Source organism: Salvelinus alpinus, chromosome 19 (genome assembly GCF_045679555.1).
Source record: "Salvelinus alpinus chromosome 19, SLU_Salpinus.1, whole genome shotgun sequence".
Taxonomy (NCBI): Eukaryota; Metazoa; Chordata; class Actinopteri; order Salmoniformes; family Salmonidae; genus Salvelinus; species Salvelinus alpinus.
This window is the reverse complement of record NC_092104.1, coordinates 5,326,988-5,344,447: the sequence shown is the minus strand read 5'-3', so window position 1 is coordinate 5,344,447 and position 17,460 is coordinate 5,326,988. Positions and strand designations below refer to the sequence as shown.

At 38.4% G+C, this 17,460-nt stretch overlaps 1 protein-coding gene across 2 annotated transcripts in view; it reads right to left on the bottom strand.

Annotated features, from left to right (window-relative positions):
- LOC139544902 (ras-GEF domain-containing family member 1B-A-like) overlaps positions 1-17,460 on the bottom strand; it is a 100,446-nt gene that overhangs the window by 27,067 nt on the left and 55,919 nt on the right. For both annotated transcript variants that reach the window (XM_071352090.1, XM_071352091.1), the window contains exons 4-6: positions 10,847-10,984; positions 1,747-1,959; positions 1,454-1,528 (exon numbers count right to left, since the gene is read on the bottom strand). In XM_071352090.1, coding sequence (XP_071208191.1) covers positions 1,454-1,528; positions 1,747-1,959; positions 10,847-10,984 — 426 coding nt within the window. The remainder of the gene's footprint in view (positions 1-1,453; positions 1,529-1,746; positions 1,960-10,846; positions 10,985-17,460) is intronic.

Sequence of the window (17,460 nt, the reverse complement as noted above, 5' to 3'; positions counted from 1 at the left end):
TCGTTCAAGTTCAACATAGCTAGCTAGCGAAGCGATTCACATTTCTTGTTAGCTAACCAAATGACACCTGCATCTGTAGCTGTAGCCACTGAAAAACGACATGAGGGGAAAATGTCGGTCACTCACACACTCATCCAAAGATATGACATCCTCCCAGCAGCTAGCTAGCTAGTTAATGTTAGGCTCCGTGTTTTTAGCTTGCTAAATAAATAGCTAACTACATAAATAGATATGCTAGCCCAGGGTTGTCAAACTCAATCAGTGCATGGGCCATATTGAAAAAACAATGAATTCACAGGCCAGACATTGCCTATTTGTTTTTACAAAAAACGTGCGACTGCGACCGAAACTGTGCCAATATATCCTCCCAACACCGGCTTCGAGGGCATTATCACTTTTATACAACATAATCAAATAATGATTGAAATATTTTCATTCAACTTTATTTGTATTAATTTATTCATACTATTTCATCCTTCCACGAGATATAGTCGACACATATCTAGGGTTGCTATCCAAGCCGGCCGGTTGTTCTTTCTATCGGTTTGGTTGCCAGAGACGCGACCCAGTCGTTAAGTCTTTCTGTTCTGTATCTATGGGCGCGACCCAGTCGTTCATTCTAAATGTTCTATTGCCATACTGGCTGGCAATGTTCTTACCCCTTGCTTGCTAGCTAGCCAACTACCGCTAATTTACAGTCACGTCAAACAGTGCAGCCAGAATAACAGCAAAGTAGCTTAATTTGCATTTATTTAAGCTGTCTTCTAGTGACATCTATTTGAATTCATTCATAACAATGAGCTAATAATGAGCAATATCACCTGGCAAGGAAAATTTACTTTCTCATCAGGACACTGTTGTTCAGAGGAGCTAGCCAACAACACAGTTAACACAATCACTTTCAAACTGAAGCTGGAAAGACTGTAAACTAGCAGCATTTTGTTTCATTTTACTTAGTTTTTTCCATTGACATTTCTCTATATATGTCCATAAAAATGATGCCGATTCATGATTTCGATTGGCTGAGAAAGGCTGCCTGTCTGTCTCGTCCCGACCCCTACAAGTTCATTACTATGGGACAGCTGGAGATCGAATTTAAATATTGAAACAATGTTGCAAATGTCAGAGAGACGGACAGGAAGGTTTATACAAATCTCCGCTGTTGAAAACCAATTGCTCGTCTAAAAGAAATCGGAGATAATGTCTAGATCAAGTTTATAAATTGCCTGGCTGGGCTGATGAGACCGTGGATTGCACAGTGAGATGGAACAAAATAAATAGGCATTTCAACGCTTTAGCCGGTGGTAGCATAGAATAGACACCAGGTGGAATGCGGTTTTAACCAATCACCTCCTAGGATTAGACCCACACGTTGTATAATGTATAACAACACACGGTGATAGCCATTTGTAGCCTGTTGCGCAACATACCAGTGACCTATTGTGGACAATACCTTATCATTATCAAGAGGGTCTTTCTTCTCAAAGGCCTGGATGAATTCCTCTGGTCCGATGTAGCTCAGTCTCTCCTGAAAAAGGAAAAAGGAACTCAATAAATTCCATCTGTCTGCGTTTTTGATAGACATATTTATATTGTCAGTTCAAGGAAGTTAATAAATGTTTAGCCAAGTCACTATTGACTGTTTTACTGTTTTTAAAAGCATAGAGATCTATACACTGAAGAAAGGAGAGAGCAGATTGTCTCCTAAGAGCAGATCGTCTGGTATTTGATCATTTAGTAACATACCAGTTCTATGTGTGTGAGCTGCTGTGCCACGGTGAAGGGGTCATTGCAGACGGACAGCATGTCTCTCTGGATGGCCTGAGGCTTGGCCTTCAGCGCGGTCAGTCGGTCTGTGGCCGTAGCATTGACCTTGACCAGGGCCTCCTCGTACTGGCTCAGAGTAGTCAGCTTCCTGATTAGGACCTGAATCATCTGCTGGACCACCTTCCTGTACAGCTGGTGGGAGGGATGGAGGGAGGGAAGGAGAGAGAGCGGGAGAAGAGAGGGGGAGAGAAGGGAAAGGAGAGGTAGGGAGAAGGGAAGGGGGAGAGTGAATTTCTTTGAGGAGATTACAGTTCAATGTTTTTCATGCAATTAGTTTAAAATACTGGCACATGTATAGGTAGAGGTAAAGAGAGAGATAATATATAGAGAGATAGAAACAAATCCAATTTTGATAAACTCCCATATCTATTGGGTGAAATACCACAATGTGCCATCACAGCAGCAAGATGTGACCTGCTGCCACAAGAAAAGGGAAACCAGTGAAGAACAAACACCATTTTAAATACAACGTATATTTATGTTTATTTATTTTCACTTTTGGACATGAACAATTTACACATCATTACAACACTGTATATATATATAATGCCATTATAAAATGTCTTTATTCTTTTGGAACTTCTGTGAGTGTAATGCTTACTGTTAATTTTATATTGTTTATTTCACTTTTGTAAATTATCTATTTCACTTGCTTTGGCAATGTTAACATATGTTTCCCATGCCAATAAATTGAAATTGAATAGATATATAAAGACAGAGACAGACAGAGAGACAGTGAGACAGCAAGACAGAGAGACAGGAGGGGGGGGGCAGGGGGGCTCTGCTCAGTTTCTAAAATTAGAAACTATTAATGGAGATCCCAGGCTGACATTTCCACGTAGCGATAGAGATGGGAGCTCGTTGTAACAAATTACTCTGTTGAACAGGGGGTAGGGGGGGCGAAGCTTGGGTTGACGCCCTTTTTCCTACGCCTCCGCCACCCTCAACCCTGGCATCAGAAAAAGCAACAGACTGTCTCGATGCTTACGACCCCCCCCCCACCGACAAAGAACCAGTTTCTCAGCCCTCTCTTTCCTGGCTCTGTGACATCACCTCCTGGTGGGGACCACCTGACCAGCGCCAGAAGGGTCTCTTTCTCTGTGTTATGTAATGCAGATCAGACAGACAGAGACAGAGACAGAGAGAGAGAACTTAAGTGCATTAGTGCATTAGCTGGAATGCAATCACTCTTCATAATAATTTGGTGGGGTCTTATAAATACGCATGTGTGAATTGGAAATGTGTATTTTTGCATATCCCACTCTCTCTGAGACACCCTCGGAGAGAGTGGGGTCACGGCCAGGGGTCACGGCCAGGGGTCACGGCCAGGCTCTGCCATGATCAACCACAACCCTGGAGCAACTAAGGCCTTGTCCAAAGGGCACAGAGATTTTTCACCTTGTCGGCTCAGGGATTCAAATTAATGACCTTTCAGTTACTTGCCTTCTTGCTGCCATCCCAGTGTTTATGCGTGCCAGTAGCATAGTCTCTGTTTATACCATTCCTGCTGAGCATGCTCACGTCTGTCTGAAAATATACTTATAGAAAAGGTTTAAAAAATTATAATAATTGGTCAAATGCCGCATCTAGATCCGAAGAGAAGAGTGCAATTATGGCCTGCGTGTGGGCGTTCCTGCGTGTGGGCGTTCCTGCGTGTGGGCATTCCTGCGTGTGGGCATTCCTGCGTGTGGGCATTCCTGCGTGTGGGCATTCCTGCGTGTGGGCGTGTGGGCATTCCTGCGTGTGGGCGTTCCTGCGTGTGGGCGTTCCTGCGTGTGGGCGTTCCTGCGTGTGGGCGTTCCTGCGTGTGGGCGTTCCTGCGTGTGGGCGTTCCTGCATGTAGGCATTCCTGCATGTGGGCGTTCCTGCATCTGCAAGAACCTATCTTTCTACTTCTATTGGTCAATTGTTAAGCTAGGACAGGCGGGAGATAGGAGCGCTCCAGTACAGTAGGTACCATAACGTTGGATGCCAACCGGCGATAAACCCCACAGAAGAAGAAACGAGGGCGACAACGGTAGACAGTGTCCTTCTGTTTTCCTGCAGTTCTGTTAACGACGGCGAGGGCAGGTGTTCGGCAGGAGGGAGCGAAGGACACCGTCTACCGGCGTCGCCCCGCCTCAAGCTAGCTAGTAGGGAGGGTTCCGGTAGGAGGGAGCGAAGGACACCGTCTACCGGAATCGCCCCGCCTCAAGCTAGCTAGTAGGGAGGGTTCCGGTAGGAGGGAGCGAAGGACACCGTCTACCGGAATCGCCCCGCCTCAAGCTAGCTAGTAGGGAGGGTTCCGGTAGGAGGGGAGTGAAGGACACCGTCTACCGGCGTCGCCCCGCCTCAAACTGATAATACTTTTATTTCCCTTTTGACCCACATTCACACAAGCATGAAGATGTTGGGGGGGGGGCATTCATGCAGGAACCAATGGGATGCTGGAGGGGGGGGGGGCATTCATGCAGAACCAATGGGATGCTGGAGGGGGGGGGGGGGGGGGGGCATTCATGCAGGAACCAATGGGATGCTGGGGGGGGGGGGGGCATTCATGCAGGAACCGATGGGATGCTCGAGGGGCGCCGTTCATGCAAGAACCAATGGGATGCTCGAGGGGCGCCGTTCATTCAAGAACCAATGGGATACTCGAGGGGCGCCGTTCATGCTAGAACCAATTGGATGCTCGAGGGGGGTGTTCTTGAAGAAACTAATGGGATGTGCAAGGGGGGGGGGGGGGGGGGCGTTCCTGCATGTGGACTGCAGGAATGCCCCGACTTGCGGACTGCAATCACACACGCTATCTTAACCTAGCACAGTAACTTGTTTACATCCATGCTCCTGCCTCCCTGTATATCCAACTGTATATCTGATCACATCTATAATGACAGTCCCAGTGAAATATCAAGGACAAGGCTGATGGAGTAAGTGGTGTGGTTCTGGAAGCCACCGTCAGTGAGTTGAGTGAAACTACCAGAACTACTACCACACACACACACACACACACACACGCGCGCGCTTTTCCCATTATACTGTGGTCAAAACTCTGGGCTAGCAAGAGGCAGCAGCAAACCCCAAGGCATTAAACCCATGGCAGAATCCTTGCCTGTTAAAATTCTAGATTAATTATGGTATATAATGTCTGGATTAACTACCATGAAATGCATTCTGCTTAGTAATAGCATGTGTTAATTGCCGATAATTTATCGACCGGACCACCATCACCGGAGAACAGTGTTCAGGTTTCTACAAACTTCAACGCGTTGATCTACGCGTGTGTGTGCGCGTGGGGGGAGTGGGATTTTTGGAGCAGCGGAAACCTTTTGGTAGCATGCTATCCGCACCGGTCCCACTCCCATTCACAAGGGGGCGATAGCAATGTTTAAATAAAAAAAATAAAAAAAACATTTCATTTTGTGAAAGCAAGGAAGAAACTCCTTCCCTTGCTAGTAGTAGCTAGCTAGCCTGGCTAAAAACATAGCAAGCTAGCTAGCCTTTTTAGCTTCCCACATCTCCATGTGAAATAATCTGATTTATCCCAAAAATATATGCCCTGGCAAATATTGTTATACTTGCCAGTGTAACCTAAAACATTATCCCAGTTTGGTAATGCTGCTTGTTAATTCATTCCTGTTACCGTCAACCCTGTTACCGTCAACCCTGGTACCGTCAACCCTGGTACCGTCCACCCTGGTACCGTCCACCCTGTTACCGTCCACCCTGTTACCGTCCACCCTGTTACCGTCAACCCTGTTACCGTCAACCCCGTTACCGTCCACCCCGTTACCGTCCACCCCGTTACCGTCCACCCCGTTACCGTCCACCCTGTTACCGTCCACCCTGTTACTTTATTTGGCACTTAATAGGCACTGAAAGTAATTTGTTTATTTAACCTCTTGAGATGGAAAAACATGTTTTTTTTAATCAAGTTGAACATGTGCTCTTTTAACGACAGAATATTAGGTTTTGGACCCCCATTGGACCAAATTACACTTCTCAAAAAGGCACTGAATTGGTGGAACGACCCACGTGCGTGACCATAGTGTTTTTAATATTCCTTTCTATGTGCGTGACTGACTGGGTGGTGTGTATCACCAATGTGCACCCTTATACATTTGTTGTGATCCCAAACAGACAGCAGGCCAGGTCGCTACTTCATCAGTGGATTGGAGAGAGCCCAAACAGACAGGCCAGGTCGCTACTTCATCAGTGGATTGGACAGAGCCCAAACTGACAGGCCAGGTCGCTACTTCATCAGTGGATTGGACAGAGCCCAAACAGACAGGCCAGGTCGCTACTTCATCAGTGGATTGGAGAGAGCCCAAACTGACAGGCCAGGTCGCTACTTCATCAGTGGATTGGAGAGAGCCCAAACTGACAGGCCAGGTCGCTACTTCATCAGTGGATTGGACAGAGCCCAAACAGACAGGCCAGGTCGCTACTTCATCAGTGGATTGGAGAGAGCCCAAACAGACAGGCCAGGTCGCTACTTCATCAGTGGATTGGAGAGAGCCCAAACAGACAGGCCAGGTCGCTACTTCATCAGTGGATTGGAGAGAGCCCAAACTGACAGGCCAGGTCGCTACTTCATCAGTGGATTGGAGAGAGCCCAAACAGACAGGCCAGGTCGCTACTTCATCAGTGGATTGGAGAGAGCCCAAACAGACAGGCCAGGTCGCTACTTCATCAGTGGATTGGAGAGAGCCCAAACAGACAGGCCAGGTCGCCACTTCAGTGTATTGGAGAGAGGTTATCCAAGGACTCATAGAGCATAGAGCAGGAGGTTGGGGAGAATTTAGGTGTGTGTCATGAGAGACATGGATTTTCAGATTAAAGCATGATCAATACTCGTGCTGTACTATTGACGGATCGTGCTCAGAGTAGCAGGAGCGGGCAGCACTGTGTTTCTGGGTTACTGAGCAGATGGATGTGTCCTGTATCACTGTCTGGTCCTAACCAGCTCCCTGCTGCCTGTCGTTAACACACACACAACACACACACACACACACTGATTCCCAAGCCATGAGAAACCACTGAAATGATCAGCAGTCATTCATAAGTCACAAATCAAATTAAGTGTTCCCACTAACTAACAAAAATATAAAACTAACTAAAAAAAAAAAAAAAAATCAACGATTTTACTGAGTTACAGTTCATATAAGGAAATCAGTCAATTGAAATACATTAATTAGGCTCTAATCTATGGATTTCACATGACTAGGCAGGGGCGCAGACATGGGTTGGCCTCGGAGGGCATAGGCCCACCCACTGAGGAGCCAGGCCCAGCCAATCAGAATTAGTTTTTCAACACAAAAAGGGCTTTATTATAGACAGAAATACTCCTCAGCACCCCCTCAGACGATACCGCAGGTGAAGAAGCCGGATGTGGAGGTCCTGGGCTGGCGTGGTTACACGTGGTCTGCGGTTGTGAGGCGAGTTGGATGTACTGCCAAATTCTCTAAAACGACGTTGGAGGCGGTTTAGGGTAAAGAAATTAAGATTAAATTCTCAGGCAACAGCTCTGGTGGACATTCCTGCAGTCAGCATGCCAATTGCACGCTACGTCAAAACTTGAGACATCTGTGGTATTGTGTTGTGTGACAAAACTGCACATTTTAGAGGTATTTTATTGTCCCCAGCACAAGGTGCACTTGTGTAATGATCATGCTGTTTAATCAACTTCTTGATATGCCACAACTGTCAGGTGGATGATTCATCTAGCCAAAGGAGAAATGCTCACTAACAGGGATGTAGGTCCCGTGTGGCTCAGTTGGTAGAGCATGAAGCTTGTAATGTTGACTAAAATGTCAAAGTTCAAATGTAAACAAATTTGGGCACAAAATTTTAGAGAAATAAGGTTTTTGTGCGTATGGACATTTTCAAGGATCTTTTATCTCAGCTCATGGGACCAACACACAACATGTTGAGTTTATATTTGAATTCAGGGCTAGGTTTTGCAGGGCTAGGTTTAACAGGGCTAGGTTTAACAGGGCTAGGTTTAACAGGGCTAGGTTTTGCAGGGTTAGGTTTAGTAGGGCTAGGATTTGCAGGGCTAGGATTAACAGGGCTAGAATTAGCAGGGCTAGGATTAGCAGGGCTAGGATTAGCAGGACTAGGTTTAGCAGGACTAGGTTTAGCAGGACTAGGTTTAGCAGGGCTAGGTTTAACAGGGCTAGGTTTTGCAGGGCTAGGATTTGCAGGGCTAGGATTTGCAGGGCTAGGATTAGCAGGGCTAGTTTTAGCAGGGCTAGGTTTAACAGGGCTAGGTTTAACAGGGCTAGGTTTAACACCATCACACTACCCTACACCATCACACTACCCTACACCATCACACTACCCTACACCATCACACTACCCTACACCATCACACTACCCTACACCATCACACTACCCTACACCATCACACTAACCTACACCATCACACTAACCTACACCATCACACTACCCTACACCATCACACTAACCCACACCATCACACTACCCTACACCATCACACTACCCTACACCATCACACTACCCTACACCATCACACTAACCTACACCATCACACTACCCTACACCATCACACTAACCTACACCATCACACTACCCTACACCATCACACTACCCTACTCCATCACACTAACCTACTCCATCACACTACCCTACACCATCACACTAACCTACACCATCACACTACCCTACACCATCACACTACCCTACACCATCACACTACCCTACACCATCACACTACCCTACACCATCACACTACCCTACACCATCACACTACCCTACACCATCACACTAACCTACACCATCACACTGCCCTACACCATCACACCGCCCTATACCATCACACCGCCCTACACCATCACACTACCCTACACCATCACACTACCCTACACCATCACACTACCCTACACCATCACACTAACCTACTCCATCACACTACCCTACACCATCACACTAACCTACACCATCACACTACCCTACACCATCACACTACCCTACACCATCACACTACCCTACACCATCACACTACCCTACACCATCACACTACCCTACACCATCACACTACCCTACACCATCACACTACCCTACACCATCACACTAACCTACACCATCACACTAACCTACACCATCACACTGCCCTACACCATCACACCGCCCTATACCATCACACCGCCCTACACCATCACACTACCCTACACCATCACACTACCCTACACCATCACACTACCCTACACCATCACACTAACCTACACCATCACACTATCCTACACCATCACACTACCCTACACCATCACACTACCCTACACCATCACACTACCCTACACCATCACACTACCCTACACCATCACACTAACCTACACCATCACACTAACCTACACCATCACACTACCCTACACCATCACACCGCCCTATACCATCACACCGCCCTACACCATCACACTACCCTACACCATCACACTGCCCTACACCATCACACCGCCCTATACCATCACACCGCCCTACACCATCACACCGCCCTATACCATCACACCGCCCTACACCATCACACCGCCCTACACCATCACACTACACCATCACACTAACCTACACCATCACACTAACCTACACCATCACACCGCCCTACACCATCACACCGCCCTATACCATCACACCGCCCTACACCATCACACTACACCATCACACTACCCTACACCATCACACTAACCTACTCCATCACACTACCCTACTCCATCACACTACCCCACCCACCCAATCACACTACCCTACTCCATCACACTACCCTACACCATCACACTACCCCACATCATCACACTACTCCATCACACTACCCCACTCCATAACACTACCCCACTCCATTACACTACCCCACCACACTACCCCACCCACCCCACCACACTACCCCACCCACCCCACCACACTACCCCACCCACCCCACCACACTACCCCACCCACCCCATCACACTACCCCACCCACCCCATCACACTACCCCACCCGCCCCATCACACTAACCCACACGCTCCATCACACTACCCTACTCCATCACACGACCCTACTCCATCACACTACCCTACTCCATCACACTACCCCACCCACACCATCACACTAACCCACCCACCCCATCACACTACCCCATCTACTTGCTCCATCACACTACCCTACTTGCTCCATCACACCACCCTACTTACTCCACCACACCACCCTCCTTACTCCACCACACTACCCTCCTTACTCCATCACACTACCCTCCTTACTCCATCACACCACCCTACTTACTTCATCACACTCCCTACTCCATCACACTACCCTCCCTACTCCACCCCACTCCACCCCACCCCACGCCCTGAAAGCTCTAGCACTAGTCTGCCTCCAACACACCCATCAACTAGGCTAATTAGCTAGGCTAATCCAAGGTAAATATAACCAACTAGGCTAATTAGCTAGGCTAATCCAAGGTAAATATAACCAACTAGGCTAATTAGCTAGGCTAATCCAAGGTAAATATAACCAACTAAGCTAATTAGCTAGGCTAATCCAAGGTAAATATAACCAACTAGGCTAATTAGCTAGGCTAATCCAAGGTAAATATAACATTTTCTTAACATGATTTTCCTGTGTTTAATATATATTTCCACACTATGAGGTTGGAATAATACTGTGAAATTGTGAAAATTATGATAATGCCAATGCGATAAATTTGTTAATAAACCAATAAGAAAAGGAGTTCCAAACCTATCTGCCAATAACAGCTAGTTTTCAATTTTCCCCTCCCCACTCAGACCACTCACAGACAGTCCTAGCAACACTCTTGCTTGAGAAATTGCACTTTGGTAAGAAGCTATTCTTGTTTCTTTTTGAGCATTTTCATTGAAAACCATCCCAGTAAGGTACTTATATTTTCCTCCTGACCAGTTTGGCGGCGATGGAGGACTGACTAGCTTGTCTTTGTTAGATGTGCACTCTATTCCCTGTGTCTAATGTACTCCTGGCTGCACAGTGAATTTCCATTCAGGGACAATAATAACGTTTACATAATGTGACCGTCACCTCATCTCCTGAGACCATGCGTTGGGTTAACTCCTTCAGGCTCCTCATCATCCTCTCGTCTCTGAAGTCGTAGGGGAACGTCTCCGTCCACTCCTGGAGCAGCCGGAGGATCTTGGGAGCCATCTTCCTGATCCTCATCTGAAAGATACACATACAAAATATACCCATGATCATTTAAGTAACACCCAAGTCTGTAAATTAATATACACGTTCATCTGAGAGCAGAACCACTCAACATCTATCTGTTAAATCAACTGATGTACAGTTGCAGGTCTATCTTCATTAAGAAGTATAATAGCATAATGGATTATAGCTAACATAGTATAATATAGCTAATAAAAAATAGCTAGTATAGTATAATAGAATCTAGCTAACAGAGTATAGTATATAATAATCTAGCTAATAGAGTATAGTATAATATAGCTAATAGAGTATAGTATAATATAGCTAATAGAGTATAGCATAATATAGCTAATAGAGTATAGTATAATATAGTTAATAGAGTATAGCATTATATAGCTAATAGAGTATAGTATAATATAGCTAATAGGGTATAGCTAATAGAGTATAGCATAATATAGCTAATAGAGTATAGTATATTATAGCTAATAGAGTATAGTATAATATAGCTAATAGAGTATAGTATAATATAGCTAATAGAGTATAGCATTATATAGCTAATAGAGTATAGTATAATATAGCTAATAGAGTATAGTATAATATAGCTTATAGAGTATAGTTTAACATAGCTAATAGAGTATAGCTAATAGAGTATAGCATAATATGGCTAATAGAGTATAGCATAATAGAGTATAGCATTATTTAGCTAATAGAGTATAGTATAATATAGCTAATAGAGTATAGTATAATAGAATATAGCTAACAGAGTATAGTATATAATAATCTAGCTAATAGAGTATAGTATAATATAGCTAATAGAGTATAGCATAATATAGCTAATAGAGTATAGTATAATATAGCTAATAGAGTATAGCATTATATAGCTAATAGAGTATAGTATAATATAGCTAATAGGGTATAGCTAATAGAGTATAGCATAATATAGCTAACAGAGTATAGTATATTATAGCTAATAGAGTATAGTATAATATAGCTAATAGAGTATAGTATAATATAGCTAATAGAGTATAGCATTATATAGCTAATAGAGTATAGTATATTATAGCTAATAGAGTATAGTATAATATAGCTAATAGAGTATAGTATAATATAGCTTATAGAGTATAGTTTAACATAGCTAATAGAGTATAGCTAATAGAGTATAGCATAATATGGCTAATAGAGTATAGCATAATAGAGTATAGCATTATTTAGCTAATAGAGTATAGTATAATATAGCTAATAGAGTATAGTATAATAGAATATAGATAATAGAGTATAGTATAATATAGCTAATAGAGTATAGTATAATATAGCTAATGGAGTATAGTATAATATAGCTAATAGAGTATAGCATAATATAGCTAATAGAGTATAGCATAATATAGCTAATAGAGTATAGCATACTATAGCTAATATAGTATAGTATAATATAGCTAATAGAGTATAGCTAATAGAGTATAGCATAATATAGCTAATAGAGTATAGCATAATATAGCTAATAGAGTATAGTATAATATAGCTAACAGAGTATAGCTAATAGAGTATAGTATAATATAGCTAATAGAGTATAGCATAATATAGCTAATAGAGTATAGCATAATATAGCTAATAGAGTATAGTATATTATAGCTAATAGAGTATAGTATAATATAGCTAATAGAGTATAGTATATTATAGCTAATAGAGTATAGTATAATATGGCTAATAGAGTATAGCTAATAGAGTATAGTATAATATAGCTAATAGAGTAGAGCATAATATAGCTAATAGAGTATAGTATATTATAGCTAATAGAGTATAGTATAATATAGCTAATAGAGTATAGTATAATATAGCTTATAGAGTATAGTTTAACATAGCTAATAGAGTATAGCTAATAGAGTAAAGCATAATATGGCTAATAGAGTATATCATTATATAGCTAATAGAGTATAGTATAATATAGCTAATAGAGTATAACATAATATAGCTAATAGAGTATAGCTAATAGAGTATAGCTAATAGAGTATAGCATACTATAGCTAATAGAGTATAGTATAATATAGGTAATAGAGTATAGCATTATATAGCTAATAGAGTATAGTTTAATATAGGTAAAATAGTATAGCATTATATAGCTAATAGAGTATAGTTTAATATAGGTAATAGAGTATAGTATAATATAGCTAATAGAGTATAGCATTATATAGCTAATAGAGTATAGTTAAATATAGGTAATAGAGTATAGTATAATATAGCTAATAGAGTATAGTATAATAGAAAATAGCTAATAGAGTATAGTATATTATAGCTAATAGAGTATAGTATAATATAGCTAATAGAGTATAGTATATTATAGCTAATAGAGTATAGTATAATATAGCTAATAGAGTATAGCATTATATAGCTAATAGAGTATAGTATATTATAGCTAATAGAGTATAGTATAATATAGCTAATAGAGTATAGTATAATATAGCTTATAGAGTATAGTTTAACATAGCTAATAGAGTATAGCTAATAGAGTATAGCATAATATGGCTAATAGAGTATAGCATAATAGAGTATAGCATTATTTAGCTAATAGAATATAGTATAATATAGCTAATAGAGTATAGTATAATAGAATATAGCTAATAGAGTATAGTATAATATAGCTAATAGAGTATAGTATAATATAGCTAATGGAGTATAGTATACTATAGCTAATATAGTATAGTATAATATAGCTAATAAAGTATAGCTAATAGAGTATAGAATAATAAAGCTAATAGAGTATAGCATAATATAGCTAATAGAGTATAGCATAATATAGCTAATAGAGTATAGTATAATATAGCTAACAGAGTATAGCTAATAGAGTATAGTATAATATAGCTAATAGAGTATAGCATAATATAGCTAATAGAGTATAGCATAATATAGCTAATAGAGTATAGCATAATATAGCTAATAGAGTATAGCTAATAGAGTATAGTATAATATAGCTAATAGAGTATAGCATAATATAGCTAATAGAGTAGAGTATATTATAGCTAATAGAGTATAGTATAATATAGCTAATAGAGTATAGTATATTATAGCTAATAGAGTATAGTATAATATGGCTAATAGAGTATAGCTAATAGAGTATAGTATAATATAGCTAATAGAGTATAGCATAATATAGCTAATAGAGTATAGTATATTATAGCTAATAGAGTATAGTATAATATAGCTAATAGAGTATAGTATAATATAGCTTATAGAGTATAGTTTAACATAGCTAATAGAGTATAGCTAATAGAGTAAAGCATATTATGGCTAATAGAGTATATCATTATATAGCTAATAGAGTATAGTATAATATAGCTAATAGAGTATAACATAATATAGCTAATAGAGTATAGCTAATAGAGTATAGCTAATAGAGTATAGCATACTATAGCTAATAGAGTATAGCATAATATAGCTAATAGAGTATAGCATAATATAGCTAATAGAGTATAGCTAATAGAGTATAGTATAATATAGCTAATAGAGTATAGCATAATATAGCTAATAGAGTATAGCATAATATAGCTAATAGAGTAGAGCATAATATAGCTAATAGAGTATAGTATATTATAGCTAATAGAGTATAGTATAATATAGCTAATAGAGTATAGTATAATATAGCTTATAGAGTATAGTATAACATAGCTAATAGAGTATAGCTAATAGAGTATAGCATAATATGGCTAATAGAGTATATCATTATATAGCTAATAGAGTATAGTATAATATAGCTAATAGAGTATAACATAATATAGCTAATAGAGTATAGCTAATAGAGTATAGCTAATAGAGTATAGCATACTATAGCTAATAGAGTATAGTATAATATAGGTAATAGAGTATAGCATTATATAGCTAATAGAGTATAGTTTAATATAGGTAATAGAGTATAGCTAATAGAGTATAGCTAATAGAGTATAGCATACTATAGCTAATAGAGTATAGTTTAATATAGGTAAAATAGTATAGCATTATATAGCTAATAGAGTATAGTTTAATATAGGTAATAGAGTATAGTATAATATAGCTAATAGAGTATAGCATTATATAGCTAATAGAGTATAGTTAAATATAGGTAATAGAGTATAGTATAATATAGCTAATAGAGTATAGTATAATAGAAAATAGCTAATAGAGTATAGTATATTATAGCTAATAGAGTATAGTATAATATAGCTAATAGAGTATAGTATATTATAGCTAATAGAGTATAGTATAATATAGCTAATAGAGTATAGCATTATATAGCTAATAGAGTATAGTATATTATAGCTAATAGAGTATAGTATAATATAGCTAATAGAGTATAGTATAATATAGCTTATAGAGTATAGTTTAACATAGCTAATAGAGTATAGCTAATAGAGTATAGCATAATATGGCTAATAGAGTATAGCATAATAGAGTATAGCATTATTTAGCTAATAGAATATAGTATAATATAGCTAATAGAGTATAGTATAATAGAATATAGCTAATAGAGTATAGTATAATATAGCTAATAGAGTATAGTATAATATAGCTAATGGAGTATAGTATACTATAGCTAATATAGTATAGTATAATATAGCTAATAAAGTATAGCTAATAGAGTATAGAATAATAAAGCTAATAGAGTATAGCATAATATAGCTAATAGAGTATAGCATAATATAGCTAATAGAGTATAGTATAATATAGCTAACAGAGTATAGCTAATAGAGTATAGTATAATATAGCTAATAGAGTATAGCATAATATAGCTAATAGAGTATAGCATAATATAGCTAATAGAGTATAGCATAATATAGCTAATAGAGTATAGCTAATAGAGTATAGTATAATATAGCTAATAGAGTATAGCATAATATAGCTAATAGAGTATAGCATAATATAGCTAATAGAGTAGAGCATAATATAGCTAATAGAGTATAGTATATTATAGCTAATAGAGTATAGTATAATATAGCTAATAGAGTATAGTATAATATAGATTATAGAGTATAGTATAACATAGCTAATAGAGTATAGCTAATAGAGTATAGCATAATATGGCTAATAGAGTATATCATTATATAGCTAATAGAGTATAGTATAATATAGCTAATAGAGTATAACATAATATAGCTAATAGAGTATAGCTAATAGAGTATAGCTAATAGAGTATAGCATACTATAGCTAATAGAGTATAGTATAATATAGGTAATAGAGTATAGCATTATATAGCTAATAGAGTATAGTTTAATATAGGTAATAGAGTATAGTTAATAGAGTATAGCTAATAGAGTATAGCATACTATAGCTAATAGAGTATAGTTTAATATAGGTAAAATAGTATAGCATTATATAGCTAATAGAGTATAGTTTAATATAGGTAATAGAGTATAGTATAATGTAGCTAATAGAGTATAGCATTATATAGCTAATAGAGTATAGTTAAATATAGGTAATAGAGTATAGTATAATATAGCTAATAGAGTATAGTATAATAGAAAATAGCTAATAGAGTATAGTATATTATAGCTAATAGAGTATAGTTTAATATAGGTAATAGAGTATAGTATAATATAGCTAATAGAGTATAGTATAATAGAAAATAGCTAATAGAGTATAGTATATTATAGCTAATAGAGTATAGTATAATATAGCTAATAGAGTATAGTATATTATAGCTAATAGAGTATAGTATAATATAGCTAATAGAGTATAGCATTATATAGCTAATAGAGTATAGTATATTATAGCTAATAGAGTATAGTATAATATAGCTAATAGAGTATAGTATAATATAGCTTATAGAGTATAGTTTAACATAGCTAATAGAGTATAGCTAATAGAGTATAGCATAATATGGCTAATAGAGTATAGCATAATAGAGTATAGCATTATTTAGCTAATAGAATATAGTATAATATAGCTAATAGAGTATAGTATAATAGAATATAGCTAATAGAGTATATTATAATATAGCTAATAGAGTATAGTATAATATAGCTAATGGAGTATAGAATAATATAGCTAATAGAGTATAGCATAATATAGCTAATAGAGTATAGCATAATATAGCTAATAAAGTATAGTATAATATAGCTAACAGAGTATAGCTAATAGAGTATAGTATAATATAGCTAATAGAGTATAGCATAATATAGCTAATAGAGTATAGCATAATATAGCTAATAGAGTATAGTATATTATAGCTAATAGAGTATAGTATAATATAGCTAATAGAGTATAGTATATTATAGCTAATAGAGTATAGTATAATATGGCTAATAGAGTATAGCTAATAGAGTATAGTATAATATAGCTAATAGAGTAGAGCATAATATAGCTAATAGAGTATAGTATATTATAGCTAATAGAGTATAGTATAATATAGCTTATAGAGTATAGTATAACATAGCTAATAGAGTATAGCTAATAGAGTATAGCATAATATGGCTAATAGAGTATATCATTATATAGCTAATAGAGTATAGTATAATATAGCTAA